At 40.7% G+C, this 19270-nt stretch overlaps 1 protein-coding gene across 2 annotated transcripts; it reads left to right on the forward strand.

Annotated features, from left to right (window-relative positions):
• Window positions 1-17086: 17086 nt before the first annotated feature.
• Window positions 17087-18833, forward strand: LOC145015826 (uncharacterized). Of its 2 annotated transcripts, none has more exons than XM_078974303.1 (3): window positions 17087-17342; window positions 17478-17615; window positions 18156-18833. In XM_078974303.1, exons 1-3 carry the CDS (start codon window positions 17296-17298, stop codon window positions 18670-18672), a joined length of 702 nt encoding a protein of 233 aa, XP_078830429.1. In that variant the 5' UTR covers window positions 17087-17295; the 3' UTR covers window positions 18673-18833. The 2 variants fall into 2 exon arrangements, with proteins under 2 accessions (XP_078830429.1, XP_078830428.1); XM_078974302.1 differs by having other exon boundaries at window positions 17089-17342; window positions 17482-17615.
• The last annotated feature ends 437 nt before the right edge of the window (window positions 18834-19270 follow it).

The following is a 19270-nucleotide window of genomic DNA, read 5'->3' on the forward strand; positions in this document are numbered from 1 at the left end:
TCAAGGGATGACTCGGTGAGTTATGTGCGAATGGACTCAGAGTTGTTGGACTCGGCGAGTCTCGGGGTGACTCGGCGAGTTAGGTCGCAGATTGAGTGAAGTTTTGAGTTGGGAACTCGGCGAGTCATAGGGTTGACTCGGCGAGTAGGGTCAGTCAGGGGTTGACTTTGACCTAGTAATGGACCAAGGGTTGACCAGTGGTTTCTAGGAGTATTTTGGTAATTGTTGGTTATGGTTTTGAGTTCAGTGCATTGGTGGCTGTCCAGTGGTGGAGATCGTATCAGGGATCGGAGCAGTTCGGGTTATCTGTTCAGTCGGCAGTTTCAAGGTGAGTTATCCTCACTATATCTATAGGGTTTAAGGCATCAAGGCCGACCCTTTTATCGAATGGAAATCCGGGTAATTGTCTGTTGTATGATATTGCGGGATATGGGCCGGAAGGCATTACATGTTGCGGGCCGGAAGGCAATGCGATGTGGACCGGAAGGTCATGGCCTGGAAAGGCGTATGTGCATAATTATTATGTTGGCTGAGTGGTAGGGTGATGTTATGCTAGTGATCGGCTAGGCTGGTATCTTGGTTAGGGTAATGATATGTTATGTGATCTGTTGATCGATTTGCTAACTGTGAACTGCTATATGATTACATGTTATGTGTATGGTCGTCTGGTCTGGAGTGTAACCCGGTATGCACGGTTGTTCTATGTTCTGTCATGATATATATATATATATATATATATATATATATATATATATATATATATATATATATATATATATATATATATATATATATATGCTTTTACGTTGCGGTCCGGAAGGCGATATGTTATGGGTCGGAAGGCATTATGTTATGGGCCGGAAGGCATTACGCAATGGGCCGGAAGGCGATATGTTTGGACCGGAAGGTTGTGGCCTGGAAGGGCGTATATGTGGTTGGTATTTTGGGGGTATCTCACTAAGCTTTCGGGCTTATAGTTGTGGTTTTATGTTTTCAGGTTCTCAGGAGTCTGTGGCAAGGCAAAGGCATGATCGTACCGTTCCTCGCGTTGGTGTTTTATGAAATGGACCTGGGAAATACTCTGTTAAATAATGTATCGAAAACCTTTTTGTAATAACGTTATTAAAATGGGTTGTTTTTGAAAAGTTTTAATTGTTTCGAAATTTTGAGGTTGTTACAAGTTGGTATCAGAGTCTTGGTTTGAGCGAATTGGAGGAACACTCGTGTGACTCCAGTCTCAAATCGAAGAGGGTTTTAAAAAGAGGAAATAAAATGTTTTTTTTAAATTAAGTAAAGGAGGATGCGGAGGTACGATCAACCGGAGCCAGTAAGTAACCCCAAATTACCATTCATGAAAATTGTTTTATTGAGCTTTGATAGAAATCCATGCTAGTGTTAGGCTAGGGATCTTCAGGATTTCATGTTAATGTTGCCTGATTGTGATGCCTGTAGCCTAGGGTTCCTTATGGGAGATTCTCAGTGTTCCCCTAGTGGTGAGGGTTGAGCGTTGTTATGCATGTTTCTCTAGGGTGTTGTGGTAGTACTTCATACAAATATGGGTAGGTGTGGAAGGTAGTATGGGCCCGTACTACTGAAAGCACAGGACCCATACGCGTATCAGGGAAACCATGACCTCTATGGTTGGGTTGAGAGTCGGTTCCCGGGTTAGTGGGAAGAGTCTGAGGTGTTCTAATATATTTTCAGTATGGAGATTTCGAGGCATGCTGGAAGCGGATCCGGATTAGGATCGGGTGCAGGAGGAGGAGTTCCGGACGGGTCAGCACCACCCGAGATTATTGGTCAGATGAGCTCGTGCGAGTTGGATGTGAGGATCCGCGAGATCCTGCATGATGAGGTTGCTGCATTGTTCCGGGCTGAGTTGCCGGAGTTGTTTGGGTCGGTCAAGACCGCCATGGTTGAGTATTTTGATGAGCGCTATGCGGCCCTCGCAGAGACGGCTGCCGCGGCGGCTATAGCGGTTGTAGCAGCGGCAGGGGGAGGAGCTGATAGGGATTTTCAATATCGGGACTTTGATAATACGGAGCCTCCCACCTTCGATGGAGTTCAGAACCCGATTGTTGCTATGGGATGGTTATCGGACGTGGAGGGATGTTTCTTCATGAGTTCATGCCCTGCTGATCAGAGGGTGAGGTGTGCTCTGAACCTGTTGAGGCTCGGGGCAAAGGATTGGTGGAGGTTGACCACGGGGTCATATTTGGATGCGCAGAGGGCTGCGATTTCATGGGATCAGTTCAGAGAGATGTTCAGTACTCATTATGTTCCGCAGGTAGAGAGGGAGAGGTTGCTCGGGAGTTCCTCGAGCTGAAGCAGGTTTCAGAGTTGGTGGCGGAAATCACCAGAATGTTCACTGAGAGGGCGATGTTCTGCCTTGAGTTCGCTTCGGAGCAGGCTCAGATGTCCCGATATCTGAGTATGCTAAAGAGAGACATCAGACAGTTTGTGTCCGCACAGAGGTGCGGGACATTGTTGGAGTTGCAGGAGGCCGCCCGACGGCGTGAGTTAGAGATTGAGTTGCAGTTGCGTGAGCTGAGGCAAGCTCCGGTTCAGTCGGAGCCGGCAACGAAACGGTCTAAGACCGTTGATTCTAGGATGGGGGATCGGAGCAGCCGCACTTGTGGGAAGTGTGGGAGGAGTCACACCGGAATTTGCAGGTTCGGTGGTGCATGCCGCAAGTGCGGAAAGGAGGGACAATATGCGAGGGATTGTCGGTGGTCAGCGCCGGTTCGGGATTTGAGGATTTGCTATCATTGTCGTCAGATTGGACGTATGAGGGTCAACTGTCCACAGTTTTCCGCGGGACCGGTGCAGGCTCCAGCACCGGCCACTTTGAGGATTTCAGGAGAAGGTCAGGGTGGAGCGGAGCCCCCAAGGGCTCAGGATCGTGCTTATCAGCTTGCGGCTGAGGAGGTCAGAGCAGTGTCGGATGCAGCTGCGGGTATGCTTCTTTCTTGATGTCGTGTTATCTTGCGATTATTATGGTGTATTGTTTGTACTGGTATTCGTTGTTCCTTGAGGGTTTGGCATGGTTATGGATTCTTGTTTCGGGTTTTCGTCTTGGTATCCGTTGTTCCTTGAGGGTTTGGCATGGTTATGGATTCGTGTTTCGGGTTTTCGTCTTGGTATCCGTTGTTCCTTGAGAGTTTGGCATGGTTATGGATTCATGTTTCGGGTTTTCGTCTTGGTATCCGTTGTTCCTTGAGGGTTTGGCATGGTTATGGATTCGTGTTTCGGGTTTTTGTCTTGGTATCCGTTGTTCCCTGAGGGTTTGGTATGGTTATAGTTTGGCGTTTTGTGCTTTCGTTGGTTATCATTCGTGAGGGTTATTAGTGGGGATGCGACATTGGGTTGAAGGCCAGGTAGCATCGGTTTTCCGAGGAGTGGTTAGATGCAGTTTGAGTTTCTTTCGAGCGGGTTAATCAGTGTTGATATGAGATCTCGTTAAGGTTGTTTATGCTTGTGGGAAGCAGTCCGCTTGTAAGTGTTTTCTTTGTGTAGGGTTGTTCTGGAAGGTCAGTGATGGCGACCGGTGGTTGTTAATCAGTGCTATCAGTGGGGGAGAATTGGAGAACTCTCTGGGAGATCGATGAGTATTTTAGAGTGCTTAGCTGTTGGGATTCAGCAGTGTCCTGTCAGTCTAGAGTATAGGCTGATAGGAGCGAGTGTCGGGCATGCGGGGCGGGATACAGACCTAGGGCACTTGATTGTGGAGGCCGGGGAGTAGGCCGGGATCGAGTATGTATGATGGAATTAGAGTTCAGAACCCCCAGAGGGCTAGAACGGTATGCATGGGAGGGTTTCCGGGGGTGATAGCCCGGAATGATGAATGCTAGCGGTCCAGAATGGGCTGAAGGCCTGGTAGGACGGTCCAGTCATGCTGAAGACTCTGCAGGTATTGTTGGATCAGTTTGAGGATATGGATTGGGTATGTCACAGTGTGTTTGCATTAGAAGGTCTGGCCCCGGGTAGTGATCTTGATGAGTTAAGATAGTGCATGGGCTAAGAGTCCCTGCGATGAGAGTCAGAGTATGTGTGTTGGATGGATAGCGGATACGCTATGAAAGGGTGGTATAGCGTTGGGCGAGCACCGTGGCACTTGTCAGAGTGACAATGTAGTCGAGTGGATTCCTTGGTAAAGGAAGAGAGAGTGAGGGGTAACTCCGAGAGGGAGTGCAAGTTCACGGAAGTGAACGCGGCAGAGCAGAGTTATGATTAGAAGTGATTCGAGTATGGTTGTTGAGCAGCAGGTTTGCGGCAGTGGAATAGAAGCTCATCCGGTTTGGGATGTCTGCTGAGGCCGCGGAAGGAATTCCGCAAGTGTAGAGCCAAGAGGCTCGGAAGGGATGCAGGGCGAGAGTCTTGGACTCTCATTGTGATTCTGATCAGGGTATGGGGGTATGTATTAGTGGCTTATCCGGGGGAATGTTTGAGGATATTATTAGTGTATCAGGTTTTCCCAACCTGAGGGTGTTAGAGCTAGTTCAGCATGTGTATGCGGTTGCAAGGGGAGAACTCGTGAGAGTTGCTCTGAGATTGAGAATGGGTCTCTCAGTCATCCCGGATTGGATAAAGTGGGATTCGGATCGGGGATCTGACGGTTCAAAGTTTTCTAACCCTTATGGGTCGAATGATTATTGAGATTTGGGGCAGTAATGTATCTTGGGTAATTCTCGGTTATCGAGTGTGATCATCAGAGGGTACAGTCGGTGCTCGGTTCGAGACGGTGGTCAGGACACCGTAAAGGAAGGGAAAGTGTGTTCGAGTTTCGACGGGTATGCCTTGTGGGACCTGGTCCGGTTAAGGTCATATGGCGTGTTGTGGGAACATCCTTGGAGATGTATTGTTGTAGGCTTCGGGGGCGAAGCCTAATTCAAGTGGGGGAGAATTGTAACATCCCGAAATAGCAAGAGTTGAGTTGAAGGACTAAAGGTGTAATTTGGGAAAGAGTGACTCGGCGAGTAGAGTCGCGACTTGGTCGCGTGTTAAATAGCCGACTTGGCGAGTCAATGAGATGGACTCGGCGAGTAGGCGCTGAGTGGAGAAAACCCTAATTCTCGGGGTTGAGCCCTATATAAAGAACATAACAGCCCACTCTCAGCCTCTTCATTCATCTCCAAGTCCAGAAACCCTTAGCCTTCGTGTGTGAGTGATCCTATCTCAATTGGGAGCTTGAAGGAGATGATTATTGAAGGAAATTTGGGAGATTGAAGGCTTGGAGCAAGGGGCTTTGCTTGGATTCGAATTTCATTACAGTTGGGGCGTCCATTGGAGGTATTATCTCGTTCTTGGTCTGTTGATATGTTGTTTCTTCATTTTGGGGTTTGTGGGAACTTATCTATGGATGTAATTGGAGGTCTAGAGGTTAGATCTGAGGTTGCTACCTCAGATCTGGAATGAAGAAGAATCAGAGAGCATGAAAGTCCCTGTGTTGGAGTGTTTAGTGAAGCTTACATGTCCCAAACCCTAAACCAAAGTGAATAAGGCGTAGATCTCTTTGGATTCACGTAAAGTTTACCACTTTACGTGATGGATGAGTTGTAGGAGGCTAGATCTATGTTTTGGACCAATTGCATGGCCTGGGATGCTTCTGTATGGATTCAGACCGGTGGTACTCGGCGAGTCACATGGGTGGACTCGACGAGTTGCTTGAAGACGAGCTGAGACTCGACGAGTTGGAAGAACAACTCGGCGAGTTGGATGAAGATGGTCTGGAACTCGACGAGTTGGATGAACGACTCGACGAGTAGGTTGAAGATAGCCTTAGACTCGGCGAGTCTGTTCTTGGACTCGGCGAGTCTTGTCGAAGAGTCCCAATATTTTCTGGTTGAGTCGAAGAATCGGCGAGTCAAGGGATGACTCGGTGAGTTATGTGCGAATGGACTCAGAGTTGTTGGACTCGGCGAGTCTCGGGGTGACTCGGCGAGTTAGGTCGCAGATTGAGTGAAGTTTTGAGTTGGGAACTCGGCGAGTCATAGGGTTGACTCGGCGAGTAGGGTCAGTCAGGGATTGACTTTGACCTAGTAATTGACCAAGGGTTGACCAGTGGTTTCTAGGAGTATTTTGGTAATTGTTGGTTATGGTTTTGAGTTCAGTGCATTGGTGGTTGTCCAGTGGTGGAGATCGTATCAGGGATCGGAGCAGTTCGGGTTATCTGTTCAGTCGGCAGTTTCAAGGTGAGTTATCCTCACTATATCTATAGGGTTTAAGGCACCAAGGCCGACCCTTTTATCGGATGGAAATCCGGGTAATTGTTTGTTGTATGATATTGTGGGATATGGGCCGGAAGGCATTACATGTTGCGGGCCAGAAGGCAATGCGATGTGGACCGGAAGGTCATGGCCTGGAAAGGCGTATCTGCATAATTATTATGTTGGCTGAGTGGTAGGGTGATGTTATGCTAGTGATCGGCTAGGCTGGTATCTTGGTTAGGGTAATGATATGTTATGTGATCTGTTGATCGATTTGCTAACTGTGAACTGCTATATGATTACATGTTATGTGTATGGTCGTCTGGTCTGGAGTGTAACCCGGTATGCACGGTTGTTCTATGTTCTTTCATGATATATATATATATATATATATATATATATATATATATATATATATATATATATATATGCTTATACGTTGCGGTCCGGAAGGCGATATGTTATGGGCCGGAAGGCATTATGTTATGGGCCGGAAGGCATTACGCAATGGGCCGGAAGGCGATATGTTTGGACCGGAAGGTTGTGGCCTGGAAGGGCGTATATGTGGTTGGTATTTTGGGGGTATCTCACTAAGCTTTCGGGCTTGCAGTTGTGGTTTTATGTTTTCAGGTTCCCAGGAGTCTGTGGCAAGGCAAAGGCGTGATCGTACCGTTCCTCGCGTTGGTGTTTTATGAAATTGACCTGGGAAATACTCTGTTAAATAATGTATCGAAAACCTTTTTGTAATAACGTTATTAAAATGGGTTGTTTTTGAAAAGTTTTAATTGTTTCGAAATTTTGAGGTTGTTACAAGTAATAGACCTAAAAAGCATGTTTAAAGAACACTCAATCAACTGTATCTTTCGTCATCTTTCTTCTGCTTATCCCCCCGCCACCATCTTTTTTGCAACTATTCTTTTGTCAAATCGCTGAAGTGGATCCATGTTATGGTCGTTTACATGAAGATCGATATATATTTTGCAGGTGTTTTTACGAGGTACCCAACTATTACGTACTCAGATAGAATGGAGCAGAGGTTTGAGGATGTCGATTTTTTCGGGATGGAAAAGAACGAATTTTTGGTGTTCGTTTAAAAATCCGAAAATAAGAAATGTAACAATGTGTATTATTGCAATTCGATATTGAATTTCCTGATGGATTGAGGATAATAGCTACTGAAAACGACTACTGAGAGTTCATTGATGTAGGTTATGCTAGTGGTTGTGTAGTTCTTGGATACATAGATCATCTTGGTGTTAATGTACATTAATGGATTATTGATGGGCAAGCTAAAGTGTGGAGTCCTCAAGAAGAATTGTCTGGTGTAGATGAAGTTCTTGAAGAATTACAAGGTGATATGGATGATGGCATTGACATGTAATTTGACAATGAACCTGATGATTGCATTCCTATGAATAAGACAAAAAATGATCAGTTTCTGAGTAAGTTGTGCCCAAAGGAGCAAGTAACCCCAGACAATGATCCATATGATCAGATGAATGAGAATGAGGTAATAAATAATGCCCAGGATATTTATAATTTGGAAAAATCAGAAGCCTATATTAGGTATGAGATTTGAAAGTCCTAAACAGCTTAAACATATGATGTGCAATTATGTTGTTGCAAATGGTTATCAATTATGCTACAAAAAATGATAGTAGGAGACTTTTAGTTAAATGTTGTTCTAGGAGTGCAAGTTTAGAATGTCGACTTCTTGGATGAATGAAGAAAAGTCTTTCCAGATTAAGAGTCTCATAAATGAGCATAACTGTGTAAGAAACTTCAAATTAGGATCAATTGTTAACTATTCCTTGATTAGTAGCAATTAGACCACATAATTCTTACAAAAGCAAAACGTTAGTGTTATGATGCTTAGGGAAGAGGTTAAAGAGAAATTTGGTATAGATGTGAGTAAGGAACAATGTAGAAAAGAAAGGAAATATGTAATTGAAATGATTGAAGGAACACTAGTGGAGCATCATGCAAAGCTTTGGTAATATATTGAGGAGATAAGAAGATCAAATCCATGAACAACAATCAAAATGGATGTCAATTGTATGCTAGATGGTAAGAATTATTTTAGCAAGTTTTACATATGTTTTGAGGGCCTAAAGTAAGGTTGGAGAGGGAACTGTAGAAGAGTAATAAATTTGTAAGGTTGTTTCTTAAAGGGTTTATGTACTGGAGAGTTAAGATTTGTTGTAGGAAGGGATGTTAACATATATTCCTAATTGCATGGGCATTTGTCTATGTACAAAAATAAAGAAAATTGGAAATGGTACTTGGAGAATATTAAAGATGACCTTGAATTGGGAATGGTTTTGGTATTACATTGATGCCAAATCAACATACGATATGTCTATTACTTTCCTCTGTTACATATTGTAACTTTCAATTTCATTTTGTTTAACATATTAACATTATTTTGTAGGGGATATTGGAGGTTGTCAAAGATATATTGCATACTGCTGAACATAGGCAGTGTGCAAGGCATACTGTTGCCAACTTTAGGAAAAGATTTACTGGTGTACACTATGAGACAATGTTTTGGAAGGCAAGCAAGACATCCACTGAGCCTTTATTCAATGAAGCCATGAAGGAGATTGAACTACTTAATCTTGTAGCCTTTGCATACCTTATGGAAACAAACCCTAAATCTTATAGTATAGCATTCTTTGAAGAAGGTAGGATGTGTGATGCAGTGGAAAATGGATTATCTATGTGATATCCTTATTTTTCACGGTCAGAAAAGACCCTTTAATTTATTCTTATTTTAAAACAGAGTATTCTTTATTTTTGAGGAATTGGTCATGTAAAAGTATTTCCAAAGAAATGTTTTTCATTGGTCCCGTAAAACTAGGATCCGAGAAATTTTAACAAAACATTTTTTTAAATAAATTCTAATAAACGGTTTGGTCAGAGACATGGGATCGGTCTCTTGTCATGTTCTTGTGTGATTGTTGGCTTGGGATCGGAAACATGGACCTCTGATCTAACCTTCATTTTAGAAGAAGATAGGATGTGTACAGTCATCCAGAGCCCAAACAGGAAAGTGATTCCCAAAATACCCATATTGGTTATATATGCTGAATTTGAACTTGCTAATATGTGAACTGTAAGAAATGCATGTTGGTGGATAAGCTAAGTCTTTTTCGGGAACTGTTGGATAATAATGCCTAATTTTTGTGATGCTTTATGGTTTAGTGAATTGCTTGTTATATGTTATTTGATTATGTGAATTTTTAGGTGTATGTTATATATTTGTATACAATTAGGATTATATATCCTTAGAATGATTAACTTAGCCTTATTTTCGGTTCCTTGTTTGGTTGTGGTTTTCGGGTAAAGTCAATTATTCGACTATCTATCTCATCTTGTATTGTGTACAACTAGCATGCATAAGGCAACAACCAATGTGGGAGCATGATTGTGGACAACCCTAGGAGGAATGCCTAGGATGTTAGTTATAACACTTAGGAGCAGAAGGGTGTCATTACACCTAGGAGTGGTCTAGTACACTGACTTGGGACCTTGGGATGAATTCTGAATCGACTACAAATAGGTGTGGAAGGTAGTATGGGCTTGTACTACTAAAATCACAGGATCTGTATGAGAGTTAGAAGGAATCTCAAGGCTACTAAGGAACTAATAGGTGCAGGCCTGGTGTGTTGAGCATTGTGTTTTGATATTGACATTTTTCCATTGTGCATTTCAGTATGGTGCTTATCAAAGGATTAGGATCAGGTGTTGGTGACACTAAGAGGGCGGGTCCGAGTGATGAGGATGCATATGGGATCATTGTTGCCGAAGTGTTCATGACGATCAGGGAGGCGATTTCGGATTTGTATGGATTGGTTAAGACTACGTCGATCTAGGAGTTTGACTGGCACTATGTCGCCGTCATGCAGGTTGCTGCTGCCGCAACCACTATAGTCATCATCGTTGCAGGATTTCAACAAGATGGGGCGATGCAGTACTAGGAGTTCAATAATACGAAACCTCCGGGGTTTAGGGACGTAAGGGACCCGATTATCACCTTAAGATGTATATATGATGTGGAGATATGTTTCTACACATGCTCGTGTCCCGAGGACCAGAAAGTGAAATTTACGTTAAATATTCTTCTCTAGGGTGCAAAGGATTGGTGGGAGTTTATGACCCATGGCTTTTCGCATGCAGACCGAGCTGTAATGACTTAGGATCATTTTTTGGAAATGTTTCGTACTAAATATGTTCCTATTCTGGAGTGAGAACGGTTGGTACATGAGTACCTATTGCTCAAGCAGACGATTGAGTCGGTGACGAAGATCACCAAGATGTTTACATAGAGAGCCCTCTTCTTCCCAGAGTATGTCGTTTCAGAGTAGGTGCAGATGAACCGATATTTGAGTATGCTCAAGAAGGAGATTCGAAAGTTTGTATCGACTTAGCCATATCGGACCTTTACCAAGTTACAGTCAAGCGTCAGGAGGAAGGAGATTGAGTTGGAGATCTCGAGGAAGGAGGATAGGATAGCTTCAGGGCAGTATCAGCCGACGGCCAAGCGGTTCAAGTCCGCCAACTCGAGTTTAGGACCAGTTGAGAGGAAGAGTTTTGAGTGTTTTAAGTGCGGTAAATTTCACAATGGAAGGTGCCGACCTTTTTTATGTCGCAGGTGTAGCGAGGAGAGTCATTTCAGTAGGGATTGCAAGCGGAGTACACGGTTATGTTTCAAATGCGGTCTGGAGGGCCACATCCTTTTAATTTTTGCCAAGGTACAAAACCCTACACCCCTAGCTTGGCAATTAACCGACGGGTGTCATGAGGAGGCTGAAGTTCCAGAGACTGAGGTTTGAGTTATCAGTTCTTCGATTTGGTCGGATGCTACATTGATGATATCTTCTATATTTTTGTGTATGGTAGGAGGTTCAGATTTAAACTAGATTGATCACTTGAATGGAATTATCTTAATTAACTTTGTTTATATATGATCTTATTTATGAATGGATTTATTATTTTCCTTGAAGTTTTGTGTATGTGTTGGAATTCGTGAATCTTGTTTGTGGGTTTAGATTATCCTGTGTATCTGGATGTTAGGGGTGGGGATCAAGTAGTGGAGTTCAAGTTGGACTAGAAATTGAAGGATTTTTGAAGCTGCCAGAGTCTAGCATATTCTAAGTGGGGGAGAGTGGATACCTTGTAACAGGAAGACTTTATGCCAAGGTTCAGCTCTCATGCAATTGCTTAAATCTTCTAATTTTCGCAACGGGGTCATCACCAGCTATTGAATTTCCTTTCGAATCGTCTTAGTTTTGGTGGTATTAGTAATTTTTAGGGCGTCCTGTTGTTTTAAACTCTGGGGTGTTAGGAGCCCAGTTTGAGGGGTATGAGGAGGGTTTCCTTGTCTATTCTTGTTTGATTTGGACTTGGAAGTCACGACCCAAAGGCCTGGTAGGGTTCGTTAAGTCTTGTTGGTTCGGTGTGCGATATTGTAGGCTGCTAGTGCTGTTATTGGTTAGCAGATCGGGGGTAATCTTGAGTGCAATTATTGGTTAGCGGATCAGGGGTAATCCTAAGTGTAGTTGTTGGTTAGCGGACTGAGGTAAGGCTGAGTGCAGTTATTGGTTAGCGGATCGGGAGTGAGCCCGAGTGGTGTTATTGGTTAGTGGATCAGTGGTGAGCCCGAGTGATTTTAGTGGTTAGTAGATCAGGGTGAGCTTGAGTATTGTTAGTGGATAACAGAGTAGTTCTGTTAAAGCAGAGTACGAGCATGGTCTAGTTTAATTTGTTACCACTTGGTTTTCGTTTCATTAGCGCATTATATACAGGATTAGCATGACGGCGTTCAACCGAGGGTTATGTGTTTTATTTTTCCATAGGGCTGCGTCTGGGGCCGATCAAATCTGTGGGTTTTCGGTCAACATAGTTGATGTGAAGGTTGGTATAGCCTTGTCCATTTTGTTTTTGTAAGAATTTCTCATTGGTGCATCAGTATACAAGGTTGTCGACTATAGCATGGGTGGTGGTTTTCTTCTGCGACTTTTAGATGGCGGCGCAATATAAAAAGTTATTGGTCGGGCCAGGTCTGCAAGTATTGGTCAGCATGGGTGAAAAATGGGGTGGCTCTGTCTACATGAAGGTCGTGTAAGACTTCAGGATATGCAGGTTTCGGATAAGGAAGTGGGTTCTTTTCGGCACGACTTAAGGAGGATGTGTGAAGATGTTGTCTTCAAGTCGTGTGATATCACAAAATTTAGGGTTGACAGAGTTTTTTTTGTAGATGGTCAACTATTTAATTGATGTTGCAATAGAGGTGATTCAGACTTTGGAGTCTCTTCTTCTATTGACTTATGATCCTGGGTTGGAACCACTGTTGACGATGGTTGCAGGTGTTGACATTCAACCGATCTCAGTTCGTGTTTAAGTAGTCGGGTTTGAAGGACCCACAATGGGTTACTTCGAGGGTAGAAACAAGAACTAATTTCGAGGATGAAATCTAATTTAAGTGTGGGAGAATTATAACACCTAGTTTCGAAACAAGTCGGTTTTGGGCATCAAGGAGTCTAAGGCATGGATTTTGGGTAAAACCAGGTTACACGACGTAACCATAGAGATGTCAGGTTAAACATGATATGCATATTTTGAGGGTGACGTAACAAGATACTGGTCAGATCGTGAGGATGGTGGCAGCCCAAGCCCATGAATTTTAGGTTTCTCTCCATACTTAAGGATCTTATCTCAACCCTTAGGGTATTCTCTTCATCCTCCACTCCATTCAAACGAAACCCTATCCCCATCTATGAGTTCTTGAACATTTGGTGGTGTATTGGTCACATGAAGGTAAAGGGACCATCTTTGGAGCATAGATTCAGTTTGCAAGCCTCATTATCATCTTCTAGAAACTCCTATAAACCCTTGTCAGTAATCAAGCTTCATGATTTATGGTTTATTGTTACTAGATCTAGAGTTTTATGCTTTACTGCCCATTGTTATATGAGTTAGAGTGTTGGGATTCCATAAAGTTGGAAACTTTATGGGTCCTTAGAGTCCCTTAGTGATTATATCTGGTAGATATGAAGTTTGGTAGAGTTTGAGTTCTTGTTTGAGGCTTTGACCTCCTTTTTCTTCATAAGTGACCTAATTTGAGCCCAAGACTTGCATTGGGCATGCAAGACCTTAAAACATCATTTTTATGGCTTATGGGGTATAAAGAAGCCTTCTACAGGAGATAGGTTCGTGGCTTAATGGATTGAGGGCTTAACTCATTAAGATTCCCTTCAGCCAGTTCTCACGACGTGACGAGATGTCTGTCACGTTGTGACAACTGAAGACTCGCAACTATTTTATCTTTTACTTGGTCACGATGTGACCAAGAGATTGTCACGTCATGAGGAGCAATTGACCTGTTGACCGTTGAATTTTGTTAACCGTTGATTTTTTGACCAGATTGACTTTGAGTAAAACTTGAAGGATTGGGGTTGTTGATTAAGATTCTACTATGTTTTGGTGCTAGTAGGTTCGTGGGAGCAATCTATGTAGAAAGGGAACGTGTCACAGTGTTTCTAGGTTCTTTAATTCAGATGAGTCTTCCTCACTATACCCGTGGGTCGAAGGCACCAATGTCGGCCCATTAGATTTGGTTTTGTATCCTTGTATATAGGATATTGTTATGCTATAGTGATCTGTTATATATATATATATATATATATATATATATATATATATATAATGTCGGCCCATTAGATTTGGTTTTGTATCCTTGTATATAGGATATTGTTATGCTATAGTGATCTGTTATATATATATATATATATATATATATATATATATATAATGTCGGCCCACTAGATTTGGTTTTGTATCCTTGTATATAGGATATTGTTATGCTATAGTGATCTGTTTATATATATATATATATATATATATATATATATATATATATATATATATATCCTTGCGTGTTAGGATGTAGAATTGTTGTATGCTGGTTAGAGTACCAATATGTTGGTTATTGCCTATTGGAATGCCCTATGGGCTGTATGTAGCTACTTAGGATAGTCGAAGGACTCTTGATCTAGGCTTTCTTTCATGTTCCTTGTTTGGTTGTGGCTCTAGAGTTGGATCACCTGTACGGGTGTCTATCTCACCTCTAGTTAAATATGGTTATGCATTCCTTGGAGATTTGTCGGTAGTGAAGCAGTGTGCTATGAGGAATCGAGTAGGTAGTAGAGAGTTTTTTGGCAGAAATATTTATAGTTTCCTATGCTTATATGCCTACTTGATTATTTCTTTGATTATATATGTCTACATATCGTTATGGGTGAGGTTGGCGCGGTCCTAATGTGTGTTGTATACCAAGATACCATGTGCGGGCCGACTGTAAGCCATAGGCATAGAGGCTCAGGAGGAGCGATTGGGTTGAGGCAGCTGGCCAAAAAAACCCAGGAGCAATCCAAACATAAGCTGAGGGCCGGGAGGGCAATCCAGACTTATCTTATGGGCTTGGGAGCAGTCCAGACATATTTTGAGGGCCAGGAGGGCAATCCAGACTTATGTTGTGGGCTCAAGGGTAATCCAATCTGATGATTGTGGACACAGTGTGCATACTTGTATATGTATTGTTGTTTGACGTATTTTGGGGTAACTCACTAAACTTCGTGGTTACCCAGTTGTGTATGTTTTTAGGTACCATCGGTGATTATGGGAATGCGAAGGCGTGAGTGTACACACTCGTTAGCGACATTGAGGATTTCGTGTTTATTATATTACTTTGATTTTTAAAAAATTTAATTCTAAACAAATGGTTTTCTTAATATGGATTTTATAATTGCGAAGTTTTACCTTAATTAAAAATAAAAAAAAAATTGTTTTGAAAATGGGACATTACAGATGAGTTGTTCTATGTGTCATTATTTTCATCATTGAGCTTGGTGACGAACCCTAAACGTGGTGCATCAAAGTTCAGGGAGATGCGACATAGTTTGATTGAATGGTTTGGAAAAATAGTTATATTGGAAGAGGAATACCAGGTGGGATCATGTGTTTATCTGTTAGGATCCAAATGCGTTGTAAAAAGTTATTGATCAAAGTGGAGAAGAAGGAATTCGGGTTTAGCTTTGTTCATACAGGTGAGGAAGAAGAATAAGATGGCGGAATGGGTTTCATTTTTCCTGGTATAGAGAGGGGGGGGGGGGGGGGGGGGAGAGACCTTACATATTAAATTTCAATTTTTTTAATAAGAGAAAACTTCATAAACGGTCACTAGGGTAGTGAAATGACGAAAATATCATTCACTTAATGATAGAAAGCTAACGGAGTGAGGCTTAAGGACCAAATATCAAAAGTTTTGAAAACATATGAACCATCTGTGAAATTTTTTAAAATTACAGACTAAACTTCAGATTTAGAAAAAACACATGGACTGTTTATAATTTAAAAAGTTAATTAATAAACTCAAAAATGAAAAATCGAATCTTTAGTAAAGGACAAAATAACCCAAATGCGGAACCTCCTTTAAATCTTTAATCTTCACATCATAAAGAAAACCCAATAAACAAACTCAAAATCTCTTAAAGTCCTTTAGGTAAATACTTCTTTAGGCATTAGATCATTCAGATTTTGTGCATTAGATATTTCTATTACATATTACTTATGTTATTAGTATATGGCAATACTAATTTGTACTAACCAAACGTACAAAAATAATTATATTTGGTATGATATTGATAACTAATTATTTATATCAAGTATAGTTTGTACGAAACACAGCTTAGAAAAAAAATTGATATTATACCATGTTCATCCATAAGTACTATGGATAGATATGTATAAACGAGGGAAAAACAAAAAGTTGATAGTAAATAGACATTAATTTTAGGAATATGAAAAATCATTTAGTTAAGTAATTATAAGATATAAGTTCTCTTGACGGGTTGTTATTGATTCGTTGAAAGTTGAAAGGTGGTGGATATTTCAAATGAATATAATATAAGTATTTGACATATGTTGAAGTATATTCACTTGGATTGTTTCTTTTATAAGATTTATTTTTTCGGTTTTTACATTGTAATAGAGCAACTCATCATGTTGTTCAAATTTTCTAATCATATAGATTCGAGTAAAATATTCATTAATACTATAATTGCATTTTTATAATTCCAGTTACATACCGGATAATAGAACCGAATAAAAAAATTATAAGATTTTGCAAACTAAGAATATACATCTTCAACTAATTGTAACAACTAAATTAATAGTCATATTTTGTTTTGCTCCAAACATACAACCATAAATATTTTTTTGAAATCTAAAGAAAGTATAACGTAAATGTAAATTGAAACCTAACAAATCATCCAAATACCTTTTAGGCTTTCAAAAGCTTGATTATCATATCCACATTTTGTTCTCCTTGTATTCAAAGTCTTTCTTTCATTGTGGATAATCAAAAATGAAATAATCTTCTTATATAGACAAAATATTTTAATTAATAAGGTAGTTAATTAGCATAAGATGAAAATGTGAGAATTTCAAATTAATATGGTTCAGGATATATAGATGATTTATCTTAAACTATATTGATTTGATTGACCTGTATTATAAGATTTATACTGATAAAAATAAAGATACTTAATATTACAAATATAATATCATACATATATTAATAAATCTAAACAATGGGAAACTTCATTATCATAGAAATGTTATTCTAAGTCCCTAAACAAGGGGGTGCCTTAAAATTATTGATCAATCCGGCAAGGTGTTAGTTAGAGGATTTTAGATCACCCAACTACTACTAAATACAAAATAATACTAAAAATCGCCACTTGTAGTAGTTCATAAATTTTGGATAGAAAACTCTATCCATGGGAGCAAGGGCATTAAAGTAAATGCATGCGGATGAAAGTGGTGAAGTGCATGTTGTGGATCTTGTCATCTATTGCTTTATTTCCCTTTCTCTCCCTCTTAATCAATTGATTTCTTTAATGCGTCCTTCCTCTTCCTACATCCCTCCCCTCTCCCCTTCCATCTTTAGCCATTCAACAACCCTCTTCCAGTTTCCCCTTCCATCATCATCATATAAACAAGATCATAATGGAAGACTCCATAATTAATGTCTCCAACCATACTCCAGATGTTCAGGCTTCCAAGAAAAGGCAAGTAAACTGCACAGGAGTATTCATCAGGATCAAGAGACTCGTTTGATTCGTTAATTTCCGTTTTACTTGACTTGTATATATGACTCTGAAAGCACAGGAATTTCATCTTCTTCTGGTTCTTCTTTTTGCAAGGTAGGAAGGCGGCTGAGAAGATTGTGGTGACAGTGAAGCTTGAAGAAAATGAAGGGAAAAAGAGGAGTGAAAACGCTTCTTGTGATTGTTGGTCTTGGAGGAAATATGGCCAAAAACCCATTAAAGGATCTCCTTATCCAAGGTTCATTCAACACTATATCCTCTCTTATTGACTTTGGAAACGTATGTCATTTTCTTGTTTCTGGTGGTTATCAAGATTTCATTTTAGTTCTGAAATCAGAAAGTAACATATATATTTGATACATGAAGAATCCGAACGAACTCCTATTTTGGGAAGACGGGGTAGCATCTGGTTGTCTAGCGTTCCTATTTTTAGTATGGGTCAATCATTATAACCTTTTACAAAACTGTGATAGATTCCTGGTTAATTTCACTTGTTATATCTTTCCTGTTGTAGAATTATTTTCCTCTGATATTTTAGCTCGAATCAGTTCAATCATACACCAATAGATAGTAATAGTAGTATGTCTGGTAGTGAAAAAGCAAGGGTATTGGGTTTCACTGTTTCACCATTAAATACGAGTATTTATTTGAGTGGTTAAAAAGTGTAGGTCCTTTTGTCATCACTCAGTTTCACCGACTCCAATAAGCATCAATTATTGATCGATCACAAAGTTGTTGCATTTTGGTCTCTGACTGTAAATTATAATTAACTTTACAGGGGCTACTACAGATGCAGCACGTCCAAAAGTTGCTCGGCCAAGAAACAAGTGGAGTTATGTAGAACAGATGCATCGATGCTCATCATCACTTACACTTCTACTCATAATCATCCAGACCCTACTCTCCCAAAAAAACCCAAAACCAAAATCCTCCTCCATGATTCAATTTCCGAAACGAATACAGCCCCTGATCAACTAGATCAAGAGAACGAAAATCAGAAACAGGTAACTACTATTGCCGTGGAAGATGAAGATGCTACCACGTGCACTGAAAACGATAACTTCCACTACATCCAAACCCCAGAAGACGAAACCCGCTTGACACTAAACCTGGAAAACACATTCTTTGATGAAGAGCCCCTCTCATATCCCAATCTCATGACCTTTTCGGCACCAAAAACGGAAGAAAACGACTTCTATGACGAACTTGAAGAACTACCCATGTCTTCCTCATCGTTCAAGATTTTCATGAGAAGCAATTTTTTTGAGGAGAGAGTTCTTGTTCAACCTCCTTAATCCCAATTGTGTAATTACATCTAGTTAAGTTGTTCATAATATTAGTTAGCTAGTTAATAACATGCTGAAAGGCATCTTATTTCTCCCTCAATCCGGTAAAACACATGGACTATATAATGTTCACATATATAGTGGATTAGCTAGTGCATGTTAGCTTCCTAGATGTTTGTGTTTTTAATTTAAAAGTTACACGAGGATCACGAGGTCAGAGTGCACACGAGCATATAAGAGGAGCTCCGCTTTTTCTTTCTCGGAGCATAAGTGGGAACACAGTTGTACCATTGGAAGTATGCCCTTTTCTGCACTACAGAAAAAGGTTTTGGCTGTAGTGCCAGAATCTATCTGCTACGAAGTGGGCGACAAACATTTTGGTTTTGTTGATGTCTTGTTACCACTAGCAGTTGAAGATTCCTCTTTTCGCTATATGCCAAATCTAAAACCTCCACAGATTCTTGCATGTTGATTCATAGGTTACTAGAGCCACCAACTATGATTAGTTTGAGGTGAAAGAATTGATGATTGGACTATCAAGTACCTATATATATATATATATATATCTTTACAAATTCTAATCGTTATAACCAAAAAATACTGATTA

The sequence above is a fragment of the Lactuca saligna genome, chromosome 9 (genome assembly GCF_052625555.1).
Source record: "Lactuca saligna cultivar CGN05327 chromosome 9, ASM5262555v1, whole genome shotgun sequence".
In the NCBI taxonomy this organism is placed as follows: Eukaryota; Viridiplantae; Streptophyta; class Magnoliopsida; order Asterales; family Asteraceae; genus Lactuca; species Lactuca saligna.